General features: G+C 44.9%; 1 protein-coding gene across 2 annotated transcripts in view; it reads right to left on the minus strand.

Moving 5' to 3' along the window:
* Positions 1-1,283: 1,283 nt before the first annotated feature.
* Positions 1,284-18,675, minus strand: part of PMP22 (peripheral myelin protein 22) — a 31,032-nt gene continuing 13,640 nt past the window's right edge. For both annotated transcript variants that reach the window (XM_053376136.1, XM_053376134.1), the window contains exons 4-5: positions 9,064-9,204; positions 1,284-3,021 (exon numbers count right to left, since the gene is read on the minus strand). In XM_053376136.1, the coding sequence (XP_053232111.1) occupies positions 2,855-3,021; positions 9,064-9,204 (308 nt within the window). In that variant the 3' untranslated portion in view covers positions 1,284-2,854. The remainder of the gene's footprint in view (positions 3,022-9,063; positions 9,205-18,675) is intronic.

The following is an 18,675-nucleotide window of genomic DNA, read 5'->3' on the forward strand; positions in this document are numbered from 1 at the left end:
CAAAAACAGTGAGTGGAGCATGACCAGTTTTATTGACCAAACTCCACCCAGGCAGCCTGGTTCACAAAGATGTAGGAGCCCAACCAACCCCATGTGGGATTTAAGTCATGACCTCTTGGCCCCCAACACCCCCCCCCCCAAGAGAGGTAGCCTGCATCAGCGGCCATATCAATTTCCCACTAAGATCCAGCATCACAAAGCAAAAAGACTACAGTCTTCTTTAGGCCTCTGATGAAGGCTATGACTCAGAACACAAAGGGTTACAGCAGGGGTCAGCAAACTTTTTCAGCACCGGGCTGGTTCACTGTCCCTCAGACCTTGTGGGGGGCTGGACTATATTTTGAAAATAAAAATAAAAATGAACGAATTCCTATGCCCCACAAATAACCCAGAGATGCACATTCTACTCATGTAAAAACACGCTGATTCCCGGACCATCCGCGGGCTGGCTTTAGAAGGCAACTCGGCTGGATCCAGCCTCCAGGCCTTAGTCTGCCTACCCATGGACAAGAGAATCATCCCATAGGGAAGGAAAAGAGGTCATACTATAAACAGCCCTGAAATGTCTACCTTGTGTATCTCTTCTACCTGGCTTGTTTATTGCTTGTCTTCAGTGTTGGGGAATGCAATGGGTTAGAGAGTTAGAGAGAGAGAGATTTTCTTACGGAATGATTCATTGCAGGCAGCTAGTGGATATGCTAGCCCCAAACGGGGGTAACCAACAGGTGCCCTTCTGATTTTGCTAGATGCCCATTTTCATCATTCCTGATGATTGACCATGGGATTTCTAGGTCATCGTTTGGAGGGTACATTGGTTAAAGGTAAAGGTACCCCTGCCCGTACGGGCCAGTCTTGACAGACTCTAGGGTTGTGCGCCCATCTCACTTAAGAGGCCAGGGGCCAGCGCTGTCCAGAGACACTTCCGGGTCACGTGGCCAGCGTGACATCACTGCTCTGGCGAGCCAGAGCTGCACACGGAAACGCCGTTTACCTTCCCGCTAGTAAGTGGTCCCTATTTATCTACTTGCACCCGGGAGTGCTTTCGAACTGCTAGGTTGGCAGGCGCTGGGACCGAACAACGGGAGCGCACCCCGCCGCAGGGATTCGAACCGCCAACCTTTCGATCGGCAAGCCCTAGGCGCAGAGGCTTTTACCCACAGCGCCACCCGCATCCCTACCACATTGGTTACCCCTGCCTTAAATAAATACATACAGCATCTTATTGTTCTAACCACATATACTTGCGTCCTCCCCAAAGATATACAACCAAAGGCCAAAGCATGTGAGTTATTCTGACTTTTATTTTGTTGCTTCTTAGTCCACACAAGTTGGTATAAAATCAGAAAAGCAAAGCAAAATAATCATATAATAATGTCTGGAGTCTTAGCATCAAAAGGCACCGCTTACACATCTACACACGGCTGCCAATACAGTTCATTGCCAGACACACTTTTGGGGGGCAGGAAAAACAGAAAAGGGTTACAGAGGAGCTGGAAGGAGGGAGGGATCCTCAAGGGGCTAGAAGGTTCACTTACTTCCCTCCCGACCATGAAGTAAAAGGAGTGGGGGAAGAGAAATACCTTGGTTATAAATGCTTTATTAAAAAATAATAATAGTAATAATAATGATGATAGCAATTTTCCTAAGTACAAAAGCAGTTACAGGCTGTATATATTACACAAGAATTATTTATCATTCCTATTTCTTGGTTTATCTCAAAATCGTTATCTGACTTTCCAGTGAGTAAGGTTAAATGGCTTAGCGATATAAGGAATGGTAAATAGATAGCACCATTTCACAGATTTGGTATTCAATTTTGTAAAAGGGGTTATGGAGAGGGGTGGGGTGGGGGTCTGGAACTTAGAAGGGTTCCTTGCTTTCCCCTACTTTAGCTTATTCTTTCTGCCCATTGTCCCACAACGGGCAAGGTTGGGGGGGCGACACACCCATGGCTAGTTACAAACCAACATGACGGACTTCTTTTCCGTCCCGTGTCTCCTCCAATGTTTCTTCTTCTTAGCATCGGTGCTCATCTTGGCCATCTCAAAGTACGGAGAAACGGACCTGATTTAACATATGGAAAGGAGCACTAGCTCTAGAGACCTCCTTTTCCAAGAGGGATTTATGAAGGACTGGCGACATTTCTGTGCTCCCAGGAGCTCCAGTTGTCATACGAAGAGGGGGGTGGGGAAGGTGGTGATATTATGCAGCTTCTGGTTGCATTGGTGGGACTATACTTCACATACGACACCACATCTTGACTAGCATCCCAAGGGGTTCCAAAGCTGGGCTCGCCCAGCCATGCCTTCCTCATCATTGACATTCCCCTCCCCTCCCTGCCCTCTATGTGGCCATTGCAACCCATCTTTTAGTTAATGTGAGCATATGAGGGGCATAAGCAAACATCAGTGCAGTGGGCGGCATATGACACCTGTCTGTGGGCCAAGTTTATGTCATGTGGCTTGGGGATTGGAAGTGGAGAGCTATGGAGGAGGGATCCATTTGCTTCCACAGCAAGAGGGGAGGAGGAACGGCACTCTGATTATGCTGTTAGGAGTTAAAGAGTCCTTAGGCACTTTCTTTAGGCTTTAAACATGGCGGCAGGTCAAACAAACAAAAGCAAACAGTACTATGTACATATATGTAAAAAGTGTTATAAATAGGTTTTTTTAAACCATAGATACTATATACATCTTCAATGAACACAGTAACCCTTCTTTCAGTTTGGTTTTGTTTCTTTTCCTTGTTGATATTGTTTTGGTTAACTTCCTTTTTATTTGTTTGTTTCCATTTCCTAACTCATCAAGGCCCCCTTGTCCTGAGTGCTGTAGTCTCAGCGGCCGCCCTCGACACATCATTCGCGCTTCCTCAGGATGACGTAGATCACCCCACTAATGACGGCCAGCGGGAAGGCCACCCAGGCCAGGATGTACGAGAAGCCAAAGGAGAGGCTGTCTACAGGGGGATGCCAATCTGTATGTCTCGCTGTGAAGATGGTGGCCCCGGACATCACGCATAGACCTGTGAAAGAGAAGTCAGCAAAGAATGTAAGCAAGCCAATCCAGGTCCAACATGGAAGATCAAGCTGGGGTGTGTCTGTTATAATGAACATCTCTCCTTCCCCACCTAACTCCTTCTGGACTTTCCTACTACAATATTTAACAAGAGCCATCAGCTTGGGGGCCTTTAAACAAATTCATGGAGGACAAGGCTCTCAATGTCTGCTCACCACAGACCTTGACAAGATACGCCTCCGAATGCCAGTGGCTGGGGAAAGTTCTGTTGTGCTCATACCCTGCTTAGGAGCACCTCAAGACACCTGGTTTGCTACTGTGAGAATAGGATACCAGACTAGGCAGGCCTTTGGCCCAATACAGCACAGTTACTCTTATGTCAATAAATTTCAGGCTGCAAGCAGGTGTGAGCAGCCTTTTTGCCCCCAAGGGCCAACTGGGCGAGTGCTTGAGCATGTGTCCATGTGCACACATGCTCTTCCGGTTTTCAACGTATCTCCCTGTTGAGGAAGAGAAACCCAATAGGGAAAGAGACTTTGAGAGCAGGATCACACAGGTGTCTGCCAAGAAGAGCCTCACTTTCAAAGGTTCTGCAAACTCCAAGGCACCACTATCTTTTGCAATTTTGTATTCTTCAATAGAAAGAACCTTAGCTTTGTTTGTTTTTAATACGCTTTGAGAAAAGAATTAAATTCATGCAGGATCAGCCTATCCTTCTATCTCCAGAAACACCACATCTTGGATTTACTGTGGTATACAGTACCTAAGTTTTCCTATTACACTGAGCTAGTAACTGCCACCTTAAAAGTTCCTCTTAACTGAAAAAAAAAATGGCCACCAATCCTCTTTTTTGAGCTGGGAGGAGTCTGCAATGCCCAATCAAGGAAACTGGATCAGCCCTCTCTTCCTACGAAGGACTGCTCCATTGCATTTCAACAGGTATGCTGGTCTGGCTGAGGCCCTACCCTATAATGTACTAGGGAATAATTAATCCTGCCTTGCTGCTAATAATTAAAAGCAGAAGTCTTCTTTTTTTCCACTCTGCTGCCTCCAGTGCCCTAAGCCCCTGTGATCAAAGCGTGAGCAGGTCAGACCAGGCCCCCTTCCTGCACTAATGCCTCTAAGTTCAGCATCTTTGTATTGCCACCTCAGCAATACCAGCTCTAGAACTATTTCCTCCCTCCTACTGAAAAGCTCAGCACCAGCGACTGCCAGGATCGCACAATGGCTCTTCTATTCAGTGCCCAGAACAAGGCCTTTTCATTGATCCCAGCAATTCCACAACCTGCTCAATGTGCCACCAGAGTAGTCTCTGTTCCAAAGCCCTGTGACCTCAGGACCACCTACACCTAACCACAGTGATATTTGAGCTGTTCTTTCCCTCCACACTGCCCCCTTTGTTTGCACAAAAGTGCAGGAGTGGGAATGTGTTGAATTCAGAAGCTGCTGATGCAGCTCCCATTCTCTGGGCCATCAAGAGGACACCCACAGCCACAGCCACCAGCCCATGGACTGGGAGCATAAGCAATTGTCTCTCACTTTGGGTGGGATGGGGTGGGAAAAAAGAGCAGAGCAGTCGTGCCACAAATCACCTACTGGCACTAGACAAGAGAGTGTGGATTGTGCATGGGAAGAGCTGGGAAGGAGAAGGGGGAGATGGTGATTTTGTTTCTGCTTGAAGTAACCAAATTTTTTCACTGGACCTCCAACAAGTGTGGAGGGTGGGTGGAGAATGAAGGCACTTAAAGGGGTAGGGAATTAATACAAATGTCTTCTGTTCCCATCTTGCAAAGAAAATGGAAAGTCAGTTCCTAGAGACAGTATCTGATGCAATCTCCATGAGAGAACACCCACTGGTGGAGCAAAGGCCACTGGGTTCATCTCTGAACCAGAATAGAGTTGAAATTCCAGTGCTCATTTGCATCTCTAGCAAAAGGAGGGCACACGCATAAGAAGTTGGAAGCACTATCCTATAGGATAGGAGAGAAGATGGCACCAGTCAATTGATTTGGGCCTAACATAAAATTTAGCTGTCCCAAATAATTCACCCGCCCTCTAACTTTGAGCATTGGAAGAAACTTCAAAGCAACATATTTGAGCCACTGGAAACACCAGGATAAGTTTTGTATGACTGAAACCTGGTTCTATGGAACGTTTGCATTCAAAGTCTAGAACTGGGAACCCAAACACTAGTGTTCTTTTGAAAGTCAGTATCTGCCATGCACACAAATTGATCTTGTAATCTGATCTACTTCTGCATGTCTCTGCAGGAAAAAAAAACCCCTTCAGATTTGATACAGATTCATAACATGCTGTATTCAAATGCTAATGGCATCAATCAGTCATTGTAAAAAAAAAAAAAATCTGCATGAAAGTTACTGAATTTGGCATGATAAGCCTATTATGAAAGCATATACTCAAAACTCAGATTTTGTTTTCTAGTTACAATACTGTGTAACCATCATGTACTCTGAGACTGAGTTCAGTTTTAACTGCATTTCCTGGATAGTTCACTTGGTTAGAGCATGGTGTTTATAATGCCAAGGTTGCAAGTTTGATCCCCTTATGGAGCAGCTGCATATTCCTCCTGCATTGCAGGAGGGTGGACTAGATGAACCTCAGGGTCCCTCTCGCTGAAAGACCCACACAAAGAACAGAAGTACACCTAATATTACCCAGACAGTTCCCTGTGATCAGCACCCTGCTCCTTCCAAAGATGCTGGAAAGTTACACATTAAAACCAGGCATATGTAAACTGCAGTTTATAAGCAGCACAGGGCTGAGTCACAGGAAGGAAGGTTGCCTTGGGGGCAAGATCATCTGCAAAGAAAGTGATTGACGGCTTGGAAAATGCTTTCTCATGGACTGGAGAGCAGGGCCGGCTTCCAAATGCTCCACCCAACAGAAAGAGAGGTTCCAATTGCACAGGAGCTATCTTTATGCTGGCTGCTGAGGCTCCTAAATCTTCACAGCTACCAGCAACGGTATATACAAGGTATGGATTAATGTCCATAAAGCCCCAGGAATGTTATGAGGAAATGCAACCCTGACTTTGAAAAAGCAAACCTTTTTGGAGGAATGCAAATTAATCTGAGCACAAGCCAAAACAGCTCCCACTCTGGAGGCTCTTAAACAGACTCTCTCTCTCTCTCTCTCTCTCTCTCTCTCTCTCTCTCTCTCTCTCTCTCTGTGTGTGTGTCTGTCTTTAGGAGCCAGGGTGTGGAATGCTCACCCAATGCTAGGCTGAAGTGCAGTGAGATGAGGGACAGGAGAAGAAGCTGCTGACACAAGAACTATTCAGAAGCACACAGCAGCCCCCTTTCAAGCCTGGCGCTACAGCAGTCAGAACTGTGGACTGAGTGGGTGAATGGCGGTTGATGGTACTTCGGCCCTGGGAAAGTGGTTGGCAAGCGTGCCACAAAACAAGTCCAAGAGATGGTGCTATTGCAGAAGGCAGTACGTAAGGCAGTCCTGATTATCTTAGAACAGTGATGGCCAGACGTGGCCCTCCAGCTGTTTGGGGACTATTGAAGAGCATTCTTCTCTTCAAGGATCTGTGCCGGCTGGGATTGTGATTGTTGTTTCAGGCTGTCAATTTCTAAATGATACCTCTTCAGAAGGGCACCCTCATCCATAACTTCATTTATTATTGGGTGATTTTTCATATTTTTTGCTGTACTCGCAAACTGGAGGGTTCTAAGAGTTTCTTCGACGGATGTCAGAGTGACTGTGCAGATTTCCACCCAGTGATTTATGGAGAATCCACGTCAACGTACTGTCTCTGTAGTTAATGTTGTTAGAAGGGTTTTTTCCTCTGGTGGCAGATGACAGAAACTTACGACACCACGAGACCGGTGTAAAACAAATTAAATAACGGCTTTATTACAAAAACAACAAACAACAAAGCTTGTGGGTGTTTTCTCCCTGCAGGCAAGTTCAAAGTGCAACTTTTCCTCCTTTTGTAGTCATGACCAGCTGTACCCAATCTGCCCAGAGCTCATAGAAACAGTTCTTAAAGGTACAAACATTTTTACTGTTTCTTTGCAGAATGATTCCCAACAAATGTAGGCTCCAGTCTGATCTTCACAAAGATTATTGATAACTTGGCTCAAGATGGAGAGGCTCCGGTTTACAGGTGAAACTCGAAAAATTAGAGTATCGTGGAAAAGTTCATTTACTTCAGTAATTCAATTTAAAAGGTGAAACTAATACATGAGATAGACTCATGACATGCAAAGTGAGATATGTCAAGCCTTTATTTGTTATAATTTTGATGATTATGGCATACAGCTGATGAAAACCCCAAATTAACAATCTCAGAAAATTAGAATATTAAATGAAATCAGCAAAACAAGGATTGCAAATAGAGTAATATTGGACCTCTGAGAAGTAGAAGCATGCATGTGTAGTTGGTTTGGGCCCCCTTTGCATCAATTACTGTCTCAATGGGGCGTGGCATGGATGCTATCAGCCTGTGGCACTGCTGAGATATTATGGAAGACCAAGATGCTTCAATAGCGGTCTTCAGCTCTTCTGCATTGCCCAGTCTCATGTCTCTCCTCTTTCTCTTGCAATGCCCCAAAGATTCTCTATGGGGTTCAGGTCAGGTGAGTTTGCTGGCCAATCAAGCATAGTAATCCCATGGGATTGAACCAGGTTTTGGTACTTTTGGCAGTGTGGGTAGGTGCCAAGTCCTGCTGGAAAATGAAGTCAGCCTCCCCATAAAGCTTGTCTGTGGAAGGAAGCATGAAGTGCTCCAAAATCTCTTGGTGGACAGCTGCATTGACCCTGGACTTAATGAAGCACAGTGGACGAACACCAGCTGATGACATGGCTCCCCAAATCAACACAGACTGTGGAAACTTCACACTGGACTTCAAGCATCTGGCATTGTGTGCCTCCCCATTCTTCCTCCAGACTCTGGGTCCTTGGTTTCCAAATGAGATGTAAAAGTTGCTCTCATCAGAAAAGAGGCTTGGGACCACTGAGCAAGAGACCAGTTCTTTTTTTCTTTAGCCCAGTTAAGACACTTCTGACCTTGTTTCTTGTTCAGGAGTGGCTTGACAAAAGGAATACGACATTTGAAGCCCATCTCCAGGATCCGTCTGTGTGTGGTGGCTCTTGATGCGCTAACTCCAGCCTCAGTCCACTCCTTGTGAAAGTCCCCAACATGTTTGAATGGTGTTTTCCTGATAAGCCTCTACAGGCTGCGGTCATCCCTGCTGCTTGTGCACCTTTTTCTTCCACACTTTCCCCTTCCGCATAACTTTCCATTAATGTGCTTCAATACAGCAATTTGGGAACATTCAACTTCTTCTGCAATTACCTTTTGAGGCTTTCCCCTCCTTATGGAGGGTCTCAATGATGGCTTTCTGCACAACTGTCAGGTCAGCAGTCTTCCCCATGATTGTGCTTCCTACTGAACCAGACTGAGAGACCATTTAAAGGCTCAGGAACCCATTGCAGGTGTTATGGATTGAATAGCTACTGCATCTTTTCACAATATTCTAATTTTCTGAGATTGTTTTTTCCTGACAATGTTCCCTTTCTCAGCAAGATCTGCATTCTCTCTGGCAGGGAGCAGGTGCACCCGCACGCAGACAGTTATGGCGCCTTCCTCACACCATGCATAATGTTGTTCAATACAATCAGAGAATTCTTGTTGCTTACAATAGTAACCAGCCTTTTTCAATAGTAAGCATAATTATTAATAATTTAAATTATTAAAATTCAATTGCTATATGTGCTGTGCTGTCATCTAAATGATTTTTTAAAAATATTAAATATCCTATATTCTTTTAAGTTGTCTTGCCCTTTCTTTCTTTCTTTCTTTCTTTCTTTCTTTCTTTTTTTAGAATGTTGTGTAAGAAATTTAAGAATAATCCTATATACATGCAGAGCACATGACAGGTTAGAAACACTCATGTTCTGCATCTTAACTTTGCTATTCTGGAGTCTCCCTTGCTTTCCATCATTAACCAATGCTCCATCTTGGACAATTTCCCGTGGCAATGTTCCAGGATATGCAATTCCACTCCCCTTTACTTACCAGCAAGGATCTGGAAAATGCCAGTAAGGTAGAACCGTCCGCCCTTAGTGAGAGTGAAGAGCTGGCAGAAGAACAGGAACAAAGACAATACGCTGAAGATGATGGAAAGGATCATCAGAGCTTGGACACCCTGCAGCCATTCTGTAAAAAAAAATGAAGACACACACACACAAAAACCATTAGGGCAATGCAGACCAGAGGTAGAGGTTCTACAAATTTATCTGTGCAAGGGCAGAAAATTCCCTTCTCTGGCTGCTGAACATGAGATAGCAAAGCAGTAAAAAAAAAAGATCCAGTGATTCTCTTTGTATGAAAGCTACAGTACAAATCTATTGACTATCATAAACATATATATCAATCGTAGCCAACATGGTGCCTCCAGAGACTGTTGGACTACAGCTCCTCAAATCCCTCACCATTGGCCATGTTGGATAGGGATAATGGGAGTCCAAAAAACATTTAGAGGGCATCAGGATAGTTACCCCTGCTATGTGTTAATAGAAGTCAAGCACTTTCAGACTCAGCTGTTGGGACACATGTTTCTTCCTGGGAAGGTAACCAAGCAGTTCCAGAATTAAGGCACCAATAGAGTCTCTTGCAAATCTCATTCAAGCATACAAGGAGGAAATTCAAGGGTGTTTTATAAATACTGCTTCTGGGGTGAGCAGGAACTGAGCAATTTTTCTGGCCATTTGTGCCATCTCCAACCAAATCTTCAGTGCTTTTTATCCAATTTCCAGAGGGTAAACACGGAAAGTACGACAAGGAGACCACAATTTACTCACTGGCTCACAACTCTCCCAGAACCTAATAATGAAGCAGCTGTTCATAGCCCCCTTTCTATCATTTCCAGAGCTAGCTTGCCTGCAGCTCTTGATATTTTACCTATTTGGCGAGGTTGGAAGGTCCTGGCTGAGTCAAACAGAACTAATTGCCACGATTGCCCTTTTGGGATGCAAAGCAGGGCCAGCTAGAGACAGCTAGAGGACCAGATTCAGCCTGCAGTCCAGAGGTTCCCCACCCCAATTTTGTTACATTCCACAGTCATTTGCTAGGCACTATGCCCATGACCGACGCAGGTGGCGCTGTGGGTTAAACCACAGAGCCTAGGACTTGCTGATCAGAAGGTCGGCGGTTCGAATCCCCACGTTGCTCGGTCCCTGCTCCTGCCAACCTAGCAGTTCGAAAGCACGTCAAGGTGCAAGTAGATAAATAGGTATCACCCTGGTGGGAAGGTAAGCGGCGTTTCCGTGTGCTGCTTTAGTTTGCCTTAGTCATGCTGGCCACATGACCTGGAAGCCGTACGCCGGCTCCCTCGGCCAATAAAGCAAGATGAGCGTCGCAACCCCAGAGTCGGTCACGACTGGACCTAATGGTCAGCGGTCCCTTTACCTTTACCTTTATGCCCATGACCCAGATTGCTAACCACAGCACTTCATCTGAATGACCTGCAGTTGCTGGGAGAAGAATTGCAGTTTCCAAACCACTGATCTTATCAGTGGCTTGAGGAACTGAACACTTGCAATTTCTCCATGGCAGCAGTGCTTGCAGCAATACGCTGGCAAGAGGGTTTAGAGAAGCAGCTGTGTAATCTCCAGAGGGGGTAAAACAGCAGCTATTTAGACATGGCTGCTGCTTTGACCGGGGTGCTAAGAAAGCTGCAAAAGTCTGAAATAACCAAGCATCATTAAGTGACAGTCCTGTCCCCATTTGGAACCTTAGGCAAGGCACTTGCAGCCCAGCTGTCAAAAGTCAGGAGACTTACAACATGAGCTCAGTCAAAAGGCCATCCTTGATGTCTGAGTCAGAGCTGAACTATTTGCATGCCTTGAGGGTGGGTAAGTGTCCTTGCAAAACAAACACTACAATGAGCACTCCTAATACCACAACAGTGCACTGCTTCACCCCAGGAACCTTTAAGTTTCTCTATAACACAGTTTACTCCTGCAGGCATAAAAGGGAGACAGCAGGGTTGGCTTAACCCAGTGGAACAGCTCCACCTATTTATAGCCCCCAGAAAGTTAGCAGACCAAGCAAAAAGATTGCTCAACTTGCACATGCAACAGACGGCCTTTCAATGACTAGGGCTCTTACTACTGCTGTTATGTCTAGGAGGCATAGAAACCTGCAAACTGGTGGTCTGGCTATTCTAAGACAGGCTCTGAGAATTTCATCAGAGCCCTAGCTTTGCATATTTTGGAAGGAAGAGGGGCTTCAATGGAGCATCCTTTAGATGAGAGGCTTGTGTGTTGTCAAGTCTGTACCATCTGCTGTTTCTGTTTATGGTACCCAGGTCCTCTCTGCCTTAAAAGAGTTCCATCTTGACCCACAATGTATCCCATCTTCCTTAGGAAAACATGAAAGATTTGGGCATTGGGAATCTGGGTACATATTTTATCTAATATTGCCATAGTTCTTTTGAAATTACAGCTTTTAAAAGAGGTTTTGGCCATAGCACTTGATTTCTTAAGCAGAAATTTACGATATCCTGATTATTCCCATGCAAACACCATATTACCTTTAGTTTTAATTTACTGTAATCATCTCTCTCTTCCAGTCCCCATTTCAGCTACAACATAAGCTTCTGCAAACAGAAGTCCTGAATATCCCCAAAGCTCAGGTTTTTTAAATTCTTTTCAATAAATGCATTGTTTATTAAGAAGGAACATAGTAATATTTACTCAGTATATTTAGGCCATAATCCCAAGAGCATTTACTTGGAGGCAAATTCCAGTGTTTCAGCATTGAAACTTTTGTATGTTTTCAAGAAGGCTTGTAATTTTTTCTTGATTTTACTGTTTTATTATTTGGGAACTGCTTTGAGGGTTTTTGTTTTTTTACAATCAAGCAGTGTATAAATTTTATGAACTAAATCCATAAATATTTCCATTTCACCACTAGAGATACTGCTGTGGAAAGAAGTTAGCCGGCAGCTCAGAAGACAGACTTCAGTTAGGTAGCAGTGGGAAAAGTAGGTAAGTCCAGATAAAAATGGTGAATATTGGGCATTCACTGTTCTTGGTGAGTCACTAACGTTCCCATCCTATGCACTCTTATTCGGTTTCAATGAGTCTTATTTCCAACCTAAGTGTGCTTAGGTTTTTGCCCCAATCATGTTAGATATTTTACAGACGCAAGGGCCAGCTGTCATTCCAGTATCCCAAATAAATCTCAACTCCCACACGTACATCCTGCTCCCTTAGAACTTTGTCTGGGGTCATTCATCCAAGCAGACTGTCTATCACAGGAGAACGGCCCACACCAAAATTAATGGAAGCCAATTCAAACACTACCGAGGACAAATATAATTTCCTCTTCCAACAATACCCACTTTTCAAAAAATGTGTACAAACCACAGGGATATTTCCTATGAGTTTTTTCACATATGATAGTATATTCAGTGTTTCCCAACCTTGGGTCTCCAGCTGTTTTTGGACTACAACTCCCATCATACTTAGCGAGCAAGACCAGTGGTCAGGGATGATGGGAAGTGTAGTCCAAAAACAGCTAGAGACCAAAGGTTGGGAAACACTGGTATATCTGAGGCTTCTCTTGAAGCTATTTCACCATAAAATAGAGGATAGAAATATATGAAGTAGTTTCATACTGAGCAAGCACATTGGTCCATTAAGCTCAGCTTTGTCTAGACTTAGTGTCAGTGGCTTCCAAGGACTGAACCTGGGACCTTCAGCACACAAGGCATGTGATCTACCACTGAGCTGCATCCCTTCTCCCAAAAGATGTGACACAACGTTACCTCTGATGGAATCCCAAGTCTTCCCACGGGCTCCCTATTTATTGAACAGGAGCAGTCACTCTGCTGCTATTGCCCAGCCAAATGCTGGCGGGTGGGTGCCTCTGCTGGTGAAAGAGAAGTTCTGGAAGGATTACAAAGTGTTGAAATGCAGAGTTTCCAGAAGGGATTGTGACTCGCTTCACGCACACCAGTGTAGAAGCCACTTTTCCATGATGTGATGGGGCAGGGGGAGTGTGAGAGAATGATGCAACAGGGTGGGTGGAGTGGATTGTGTGGGGCTTTCCTACAACTTTGATGCCTGAAGGTGGGGTACCCATTTATGAGCAAGTCCAACATGATGTGCCCCACCCACAAGTTGCAACTGAACTCCACAGCAGTGACGGGGAGAGCTTTTACTCTTCACACACAGACACACACACACCCTTTGAATAAAACTATCCGAGAGGAAGATAACATTTTGGAGATCATTTAGGTGGTCTAATGAGAAACCCACATGAAGGGTTTTGAATGCCTACTTATTACTTTATTTCTTTTAGATTAAAAAGAAAGAAAAAGGAGGAGGAATGATATGCACTGTGCAGGTTCTTTCAAGCCCTTTATCATTGTAGGAGCTTTCAAGAATGTAGCCCCAGGCAGATAAGAGCTATTACAAGTGTCACTAGTGTAAGCAACTAATAAATAAATGCAGCTGTCTCCAGATTGCAGGCTCTCAGAGGAAGAGCGCTGCAGTTGGAGGACTTTACAAGTGGCCCAGTTCATTTACTGACATGGTGTGCTTATTTCCCCCCAGGCACCAAGGGTCAAACACAGAGCAGAGCAGCAGCAATAGCCTAGTGGGAGCCAGTGTGGTGTAGTGCTTAGAGCTGGGGTCAGCAACCTTTTACAGCCATGGGCTAGTCCACTGTCCCTCAGACCATGTGGTGGGCAGGACTAAAAAAATTTTTGGAGGGGGAAGGGGGAATGAACGAATTCCTATGCCCCACAAATAACCCAGAGATGCATTTTAAATAAAAGCACACATTCTACTCATGTAAAAACACGCTGATTCCTGGACCGTCCATGGGCCAGACTGAGAATGCGACTGGGCCACATCCGGCTCCTGGGCCTTAGGTTGCCTACCCCTGGGTTCGAGTGTGATCTTGGTCCAGTCACTGCCTCTCAGCCTAACCTCCTTTGCAGGGTTATTGTGAGGAATAACTGGAGAGGGGGAGAAATGTGTATGCCACCTTGAGCTCCTTGGACAAAAAGGTGGGGTGTAAATGCAAGAACTGAACTAAATGCTTTGAAAGCATGAATGCACATGAAAGATAGACTCATCCCTTTTGTACCCAATTGATCACTGAACTCTGCAAGTGGGGGAGGGGGGTTGCTCCTGCGGGCACCATCTTATCAGGAGGCCCATTCCTGATTCATCACTGTAGGAATCTGGCCTTTAGCATGGCCACACCTACCCTATGTAATTCCCCCCCCTTTGAACAGTAGATAGTTGCCGACCGTGTTGCCTTTTCACAGCCCCGGCTGAAGACCTTTCTCTTCCAAGAAGCCTCTTAAATAGAGATATTCCCCAGTCTGGATCTGTATGGAATTGTTTTTCTAAAATATGGGTAGGCATACTAAGGCCCAGGGGTTGGATCCAGCCCAATAGCCTTCTAAATCCGGCCCACGGATGGTCCGGGAATCAGCGTCTTTTCACATGGGTAGAATGTGTCCTTTTATTTAAAATGCATCTCTGGGTTATTTGTGGGGCATAGGAATTCATTCATCCCCCCCCAAAAAAATATATAGTCCAGCCCCCCACAAGATCTGAGGGACAGTGGACCGGCTCCCTGCTGAAAAAGTTTGCTGACCCCTGGTCTAAAAGATGTTTTTTTTTCCTGGTTTTATCGCTTGTTGCTTGCTACCCTGGGCTCCCTTTTGGAGGAAGGGCAGAATGTAAGTCAAATAAATGAAGTATAATGGTATTCCCTAGCAAATCTGATCCAAGCAAGACCTGAAGTGGGAGTAGGTCTGGGGGAAAACCTCTGCCGGAGATCTCAGAAAGTCTCAGCTAACTAAAGTCAACAATACTGAAACGGTAAAGGGCAGCTAATTCAGAGCATGACCTGCAGAGCGAGCAGCTTCAGTTGATGTACACCAGTGTGCCAGCTGACTGCAGAACATGACAGTGAAAGAAAAACTCCTTTAAATCTTCAAGGGGCAGAATAATAAGACTGTCAGAGCAAAAGAACTGGCCTCGGAAGATATAAGAGGCATGTTGATAAGATAAACACAGTACAGCAGTGAGGCGACGGTAGGTGGAAAGAATGTGGCATGCTTGGACTGATGGGGATGTCAGAGCAGCCCACTAACAATGGAGAGAATCTTACATATGAATGGAAAATACATAGTAAAAATTGGCATAGACTACATCTGGTAGCCCAAACAGGCTTTTTGGGGGAGGGGGTAATATTAAAATAAATGTAACAATATGCAGAAAAGAAGTAAACACAATTCCACAGCTAAGCTATTCAGAATGAGATAAGGATGCAGTGAATTCTCTCCAGGGATGGATGATCTGACAGGGTTTGGGACATTACCCTGCCTGAGCATCTAAGCCATCACAAGAGGGCTTCAAGAGGAGTTATGAAAGGAGACCATTTTGATGTTGTATGGTCTCCATTTATATGCTTTGTAAATAAAAATTGTGCACTGCACAGGCCCCTAACAACACGTGTCTCTGTGCGGTGTGGTTACCTTATTGATATGTAGCTCTGACTTCAAAAATGTCACTTTGTGGAATCCATTTTATTATTATGCTTGCAAAACCATACCGAACATTTGGTTTGTTTTATTCTAACTGCAATATTGTTCTCCACACCATCATTGGTCTTTGTTTCTTTAGTGTTTGTATGTTGTTTTTGAAAACATAATGAATACAGTTTATCTTGGGTTTAACTACTTAATTTGTTTCAGAGGTGCGATCTTAACCTGAAACTGTTCTTAACCTGAAGCACCACTTTAGCTAATGGGGCCTCCCACTGCTGCCGTGCCGCCGGAGCACGATTTCTGTTCTCATCCTGAAGCAAAGTTCTTAACCCGAGGTAATATTTCTGGGTTAGCGGAGTCTGTAACCTGAAGCGTACGCAACCCAAGGTACCACTGTATATTTAAAAAGAAAAGAAAGACAGACCGATAGACAGAAAGCTTGCAGTCAAGATTTTCCTCACCAAACCTAGCCTTTGCATTAAGAGGACTGCTTTTTCACCACTGTTTTAACCACACATTGTTAAGGTTGCTAGTCCTGTACACCTTTCCCCCATTCGTGGAACACTGAGAGAAGGGCCACAGCTCAGCAGCATGTTTTGCATACAAGGTACCAGGTTCACTCCCCGGCATCTCCAATTAAGACTGGCCAGAAAACCTTGGAGAGCAGCTACCAGGCAGCATCAACCAAACTGGGATAGAGGGAGCTTTGGTTTGGCAGCCTTGCATGTTCTTGACTGAACTTGCAGCCTTGCGGAAGCAAATGAAAATGCACCGTTTGATGAGTGGGCTCATATGTGTTATTTGCCCCCCAGCAATCCAGTTCTGAGATTAGCACTTTCAAGATTGCCAAGCAAAAAGATCACACACACAGCCCATATTCACAATGTAACATGTACTGTAATGACGCTAAGTACATGTGTTAACTGAAATAATATTTTCCTGTTCTCTAGGGGTGTGTAGCAGCTTCAAATGAATCCCAAGCCAAACCCAAAGTCTTTGGTGGAATTCTGGGCTTGGCAAACAAAGATAAGGTGCCTCAAGTTGAAGTAGGAACCCCACCCCTAAAGCACCTTGTGATGAGCCAGTAACTTGGGCACCAGCATCACCCAAAAAATAGAACTAGCCACATTAAGGAAATGGCAGGGAGAGAAGAGGGAGGAGACAGAGTTCTGTTGTCAAGCAAGGAATAATCCAAGGAAACAATTTTACCCAGACCCTCCAATCCCAGGATTTTGGCGGAGGAAACCAAATCCATTTTAGTTTTCCTCAAATCAATTTTAAAGATGGAGCACAAAAACCAGTGGGCTAATTTGTCGGCAATTTGGCAGCTTTCTTATTTAGGGGCACCCTCTCTCCTGCCTGTTCTTTTCAGACCAACTGTCCACAAAACACTAGAGAAGCAATTTAGACCAAGGCAGGTTGTTTTCCAAAGCAGCACATTAGTGCTCCAGTTCCCTCGCTTGTCTCCCCTGCATTATAAGGCCACTGGACAAAACCTGGCTCTCTTGCACTTGCAAAACAAAAGAAAATGGCAAGTTGCAGGAATCTGTCATAACTAACTGGTGTGGTCTAACCTTGTGGATTTGTGTAATCCAATCTCACAATGGTGCCACTGAGCTAATCTGGTACAGGGCAGCATCTGACTATAGTTGGGCGGCTGGATGGGGGTGAGATGAATTGAGAGGAGGCTGCAACAATAATAGCTGGGAGGCCTTTTGCCATGGAGGGACCAAGTCACTGACAGGGGTCCCATTTTTCCTGGACTGTGCCATTTTGACAGCAGGTAGGGCTTCACATATTTCAGGGGTGGGGAAGCTTTGGGCCTCCATATGTTGCTGAACTACAATTCCCATCAGTTCTAACAAGCATGGCCAATGGCCAGAAATGATGGGAGTTGCATCATGTGTTCTTTTATATTCTGTTGGAAGCTGCCCAGAGTGACTGGGGCAACCCAGTCAAATGGGCAGGATACAAGTAATAAATTGCTGTTGTTGTTCAGCAACATTTGGGGAACCAAAACTTTCCCCCACCTGAATATTTGAATGCCTCCACCAGTATAAATCCCACCCAAAGAGTGTCTGCATGCTGAGGAAGAGGACCCATGGTCGGAGCTTTAACTTAAAGCACTACATTACCAGGATCATATCATGCCCTCACAATGCACCACTGTATCCACTGCAGTCTCCCAATGATGCCTTCATGCCCCTAAATACCATCAGCAAGAGGCTGGTCTCTAGCTCAGACTCCCATCTAGGTATATTCCAAGACTGATGTAAGACTTTTGCTATCTAAGCGGGCGGAGAGAATTAGATGTGGGAGGCCTTTCAGTTGCCTGTTTTGATCTGTAATTTTAGCAGCGTTTTATTTTTCCTAGATGTATTTATATATTACGGTCATGAGGTCCAAGCCAAAAGGGCAACCATGCCATTTAAAAAGAAAGAAAAATAAGGGCGCTATCTTTTTGTTCTGTTTGCTATCTTGCAGTACCAGGCTCTCAAGCAGATTTCACTGAGAACTGAAATTAACAGACTAGAATTCTTTACGAGTGAGGAGGGGGCAGAGAAGCCATAAATTGAGATTCTTCTAACGAAAGAATGACAAGAATGCACTTGGGCCCTCTTCATGCAGAGGCTGCTTGCATCTGCAAATACACAAGATTTCTAGTCGATTGCAAAGCTTTTTGAATTTTTTTTGAGGGGAGAGGTGCCTTCGCCTGCAGGTCTATATGACTCACTTACGTGCTTCCTGCCTGGTGGCCTCTCCAGCAAGCAAGGTAAGCATTTCCAAAGAGGAGAACATCCCAAGGAGATGTTTGGCATGCCTTACATTTTTCTCCTGCCTAATTCTAATGCCCCTTGGGCTCCGTTGCAATGCTTCAGGCCATTTGCAGAATACTTCATGGTACTCCTAGGAGACACAATAATCCTTGGCTGAGAAAGCATCCCACCCTAAATATCACCACACCCTAATTTATAGTGCTGCCACTGACTTTTCCTTACCGGGCCGGACATGCAGCCAATGTTTTGCCTGAAACAGGGATAATGTGATGGGAGAATCTGCAAACAAAGTAGGGCTGCTAAAACCCCATGCGTGTGAGAAACCTGTGGCCC

This window comes from Podarcis raffonei, chromosome 2, assembly GCF_027172205.1.
Source record: "Podarcis raffonei isolate rPodRaf1 chromosome 2, rPodRaf1.pri, whole genome shotgun sequence".
NCBI classification, from domain to species: domain Eukaryota; kingdom Metazoa; phylum Chordata; class Lepidosauria; order Squamata; family Lacertidae; genus Podarcis; species Podarcis raffonei.